General features: G+C 38.0%; 1 protein-coding gene across 1 annotated transcript in view; it reads right to left on the bottom strand. All coding sequences in view use genetic code 11, as the record gives it.

Annotated features, from left to right (window-relative positions):
• The window catches only part of EGR_10887 (hypothetical protein), a gene marked incomplete at both ends in the record, with an annotated part of 12,194 nt that extends 7,071 nt beyond the window's left edge, over positions 1-5,123 (bottom strand). The window contains 4 exons of the mRNA XM_024500136.1: positions 1,238-1,388; positions 2,794-2,849; positions 3,457-3,604; positions 5,019-5,123. Coding sequence (XP_024345450.1) covers positions 1,238-1,388; positions 2,794-2,849; positions 3,457-3,604; positions 5,019-5,123 — 460 coding nt within the window. The remainder of the gene's footprint in view (positions 1-1,237; positions 1,389-2,793; positions 2,850-3,456; positions 3,605-5,018) is intronic.
• Between the last annotated feature and the right edge of the window lie 349 nt (positions 5,124-5,472).

Below are 5,472 nucleotides of genomic sequence, written 5' to 3' on the forward strand. Positions count from 1 at the left end.
CGCTCTGATTTTTATGCTCAAACATATTTTCTGATCCAGCTAACAAAGTGTCTTTAAAACCAACAAATCAACATACTATCCGGTATGCACTTTTAAGGCATTAATACTGATTTTTGCATGTAAGCCCTTGCAATATATATCTATTTGTTAGGCTAGTACTTGCAAAATTTGCAAGCCTGGTTAAATCTCTAATTCAGGATCTTTGATAAAGGTTTACCCATCCGTTGCCTGGAGTCATTTCATGCTTATTGTTTTACTTCTAGGTAATGGCACAGTGGAGTACAATGAATTTATTCGAATGATGAACCGATACTCTGAGAAGACGGCTAACTGCCCTGATGCTGAAATGCTAGAGGCCTTCAGGGTATGTCACATTCTTTCTTGGACTTTTAATTCATACAGTAACATCCACCTGACTATGCATATCAGTTGAAGCGGTATCTGCGTCGAACTTGGCTGTTGCCAAACGATATTTTTACGCAAAGCAACGACTTCCTTTCATTCATAGCTACTGTTGTTACTGGATAAGTTCTTCCTTTTCTATTGTTTTAAATTGCTGCCTATGCAGTTACTTTGATTCCAGGACTAAGTTTATATTAGACATTAATATGGCTCTTAGATTAATCCATGATTGAGTGAGATCTTTTTCGAAAGGAATGTTAAAAAAATACTTTTGACTTCTAAAGGGCAATCGAAGTACTACTAATGTGATGTTTTCGCCCATTTATCCATCCATCAACGTATGCACAAATGGAATTAACAAATTTTCATGAGGCCGCAAATGCCTGCCCAATATTCTATCATCGTCAGTCTATGAAAAACCCTATTTTTATTCACCATTTTTTTCACAGGTGGCGGAAACCGTGCTTCCTCATCCAATTAATCCAACTTATCGCGTTTAGTTCACCGGGAGGCAAACAATTGAGTACTTTAAGCTCCAACTTTGATAAGCCTATCTTCTTGTCTGGTCAAAGCTGCATATTTGCAGGACACTCTGACTACAGTCTGTTTTCTTAGCTCGTTTTTACGTATAGGTAATTGGGGCCAGAATAATACCTCAAAGTAGATGAGATGGACAACTAACGTATCGATTTTTTGCGGAGCAATGCCATAAAATTCGGAGCAGCAATGTGCTTGTACTAGATTCTGAGGCTGAGTCAGATTCAAATAGCCAGTTACTAGTCTCAAATCAATCGAAACTTCCTAATTTCACATTTTGCAGTGACAGTTTATTTACACATTTTCGAATACAATACTTGGCAGATCTGTCTGGTGTTTAAACTTTTTTTCGAGTTTTTCATTTGAGGTGGAAATTTTGAATGGAATACAACCTCAATGCAAGTTAAAGTGAAAAAAGAAGCAAGAAAATAAGCAAACTGATTAGTCTTCTACTTATTAAGACCGTTATTTTTTAAATAAACCAATGTGTTGCAGTTGGTAAGATTATACTTTAAGGTAGGGGCAGCTTTTGTAATCCATAGAAAAAATTTACGGACTTAATCGAATGGAAGGCACATTCACATTTATGCATTTCGTATGGGACGCGAAGTTGATCGGGAAAGTCGAAAGCGACCTGATAATTTGTAGCGCCTTAGTCCTCTCGTGAGACTCAGTTAGATCTGAGGGTTTGATTGGAAAAGAAGGGTCAGTTAGGCATTAGCAGAAATAGCATGGAGGAAAGGCAGTGACGCCATGGTAGTGGTTGAATTTGCAGATACTGAAGAATCAATATAGATAAATATCAAACTTAGCACGGTTCTGAATAAAAGCGGTCACAACGGCTCAGGTAACGCTGAACTTGGAGTTATGTAACTGACCATTTGAGCTCCTATTCAAACACCAAAAGCGTAGTTGCCCTCAGGTGAGGAACATCCTACATCTATTGTACAGTTTTGAATGCAACTAATCTGCTTGGGATACGATTTGACGTAATATATGTCACCCATTTTGATGCGCACTCGTAAGGAAATTAGTTGTTATGTTTAAAGCGAGTGTCTTCGCCCTAGAGACTATTATTTTAGGCTCTTTGTGTGCTTTCTTGCAATAAATTCTAGGGTGTGTTTAAACGGAAATATTTTATTCGGAATCCATTGCTAAAGTTAACTTAAATCCCTTAATTAAGGTCTACACGCGTTTGCAAATTTTCCCAAGCTTTCTTTAGTAAAAATTATTGCATGTTGCAGAAAACGCGACATTTAGTGAATGCGTTTGTCTCATAGATAGCCACGAGGAGATAGATGTAGTGATATCTACACAATCATTTCGATACATAATTGATATGACAATGCTGAATGAGATAACAATGGAACAACAAAACCCTTAAAGGTTGACTGTGATGTCTGCAACAGCGAATTAAATGATTATATTGCTTAAACTTAAAGTAAAGGTGAACAAGGTATTTGCATCACTATGGCAAATAGTAGTCAGAACATGGCATTTGATAGGGCCGGATGAATTTGTCGCTTTCTCACATCTTATTTGCTTTTAATTCCTTTCCCTTATTCACCACTTCCGTGGTCTCAACTCAAGGTTTCATTTCATGTTACGTGACTAGTTTGTTTTTTACCAAAAGACCTATTTAAATTGTCTGCTGGAAAGGAGATTCTAGTTCAGGCTATTAATCAAAGTACTGTACAATGAATTACTTTCCTGCCCTGACCCAGTCACGTCTTCTTCTGATTAAACAAGTTATTCGTTTTTTGATTTGTTATTTGCGATTCTGCACCACCACTTATTTACTCCTAGCTCCACTAGTTAACTAGGCATGCTAGATTGATAGCACCGTATAAACACCGGAATTTCGTGTTCCAAAATCCAGTAAGAGACCTCCAAAGGTATTTCTTTTCTATCTATTATTTACTTAAAGCTTTAGGCCAAAAGACAAAGAGAGATGTGCTCAAAGATATGAAAAAAAATCGTGCATTAAGAAGTCGTTCTCTCTTCCTCCCCCATTGACGAAGCATTAATTATTTGCCCCTGCAGGCTTTTTCCAAGTTCTTTTCTAACAAAAGGGGCGAAAAAGTCTTGGGGATACAGTGTGTTTCACTTTAAGTTAGAGATTAAAGCATTTCTAGTTTTGCTATTTCTAACCGCGATAATGTTCATGTAAGTTTTGGCTAAATTCACCAGAAGGGCTTTAGAAGAAGCTTTCGTATGAGTTATTAAACCATTTGATCAAAGTAATCAAACAAGGCTATCGTAAACGTACGGAAAAGTTAGAGGGCTTAATGTATACCGATGGTTTTTGTTAGTCTTAAAACTTTCCAAAAAAGTGCATCTATGCTCTTGACCTATATCAAGTTTTTCTACTAGCTGTGTTTAGTGAAACAGAGGCTTGAGCTCATAAACGCAACAATCGTATTTTATTTACATACTTATTCCAAGTCTTTATTGATACTTGGGAACCTGGATTTCTAAACCCTCTTAAGGCAGACCCACCTCACTTCATTTTGGTACCTCGTGTGCGCCAACTTTTTGGAACTGCAAATGTTCGTGGACGTTTCTGTTTACCGTTGTCATTAGAATTATTTGTCTCTTGTGTAGTTACACGACTGATTTTGGGTTGATCAGGCTCCCAAGATCGAGGAGGTGTTATCAATGCTGACTAGATATTCACAAGAATGAATGTCACGACTCTGGCCAAGACAATCAAAACCATCTTCTCCAAGTGGGAGATCGCCTCTCCTCGAAACGCTGGAATTATTCGATCAATGTCCTACCGTTGACCTATCTGAGATTATTGTTGCCACGCATACTGTACTTGATATCTACTGCATTAGTAGATATCTGCGCATCGGGGTTGAAGACCTTGGTTTATAATGTACTTCTTTACCACACTTCGCTCCGTCCAGGTGCACATGCACAAACTAGCACTTTTACCTGCCATCTTGATTGGTGGTATGATCCATGGCATATTCTGCTGGCCGGTATTGGAAGTAAAAGTACACCTGCTGATTATTACTGGCATTGTACCGCCACACCAGAAGGCCATTTTTTGCGTGCCTGCGAAAATGGATGTTTCGGGTCTATCCAAGTATCTCTTTATCATTTTTTAAACTTCTCTTTTACATTCAGGTTAATGAATACTAAGTAAACCGAACTTCTGACCTGTACATTACGGTGACACGTTATATTCCCTCCAAATTCTAAATACTTTGGCTCAACTAAAGTGGCTTACAGGAGTGTTGGTAATCATACATCCTGACAACTAGATCAGTCAAAGAAATCGGAAAATAAACAGTAACAAAATTGTTCATTTGATTTTCACGTGATCAGTCGTGAGGATATTAGGCTCATTTTTGTGTAGGAATCACTTGGTTAGCTTCTATGTGACAAATAAATCACTTCATAGTATCAAAAACAATAAAGCTGTCAATCGTAGTAGTCTCGACACAAAAGTAGCTTTATAAGTAACAGTGGGAAACTCCAAGGGTTTCTCTCACTGGTGGCAGACACAAAAGTAGATTTGAATGAGCACTTGTCAAGCATATATTTGGTGAACCCGAAATATTACTTGCATGAAACAAAGTAGCTGAGCCCAGGTCCTAGTATTAGGTATTCACACTCAATAGAGATGTGTCATGCAATTTTGCTCATTAAAACCGCAGCAGCGCTTCCACTGACTAACTTCACAACTAATGGTACATGTTCTGAATTTGTGTTTTTGTGGGGCATCTTTGAAGCTCGTGTTTTGTTTGTTTCAATTCATGGCACCGGCTGTGACTCAGGAAAACCACAAAGCGAATGCTGAAATAGAGTTGATTTAAGAGAAGTTGGAGCAAACATTTCTCAACATTTGTTTTCGCATTTTTTAATAAGACGAGGTCTGTGAGCTAGCTTACTGCAATTCCGGTATTTTTTTCTAACGTGGGGAACAAAACAATTTTAACATGTACTCGCCCTAGTTATGAGAATCAATAATAGGACATTTCTTGTTGAAGAATTTTTGATGTACTCTTGCCACACCCACGAAGGCCTTCACACCAAACTGGTAAGCAGTTTTCCTAGCAAAAGCATACCTTTATGTTTTGATGAGAGCAATAGCAGTAATTTTGTGTGACGGAAATTATCCCGGGGATCACCTTCTGATCCACTGTTGATATTTGCAATTTATTTATTAGCATTAGTAGCCCAAGGTAGATATTGCACTGTATTGAAGAGCGTAATTAAACTCCAAATTTGTGATCCGAGTGCCAGAAGCGCAGCACTTCTCCCCTCATAACGTGATTATTGTGCAATAAATAGATGGAAAGAACTTCTTTAGTGTTGTGAAAAATAGATGGGTTGAACGTTACCTATTCTACTGTGCTTCTCCAAGGTTGTCTTCAACAAAAAGTGTTCAGTGAAGCGACGTCAGGTTTTTGTCATATATCTCATAATCAAATTCAACCAAGGTGTCGGTATACCTTTCTGACCCAGAGTGGCTATTTGACTGTTCAGTGTACCTCCATTAAGGTACGAAACAGTCATCTG

Source organism: Echinococcus granulosus (assembly GCF_000524195.1).
Source record: "Echinococcus granulosus chromosome Unknown EG_S00293, whole genome shotgun sequence".
NCBI lineage: Eukaryota > Metazoa > Platyhelminthes > Cestoda > Cyclophyllidea > Taeniidae > Echinococcus > Echinococcus granulosus.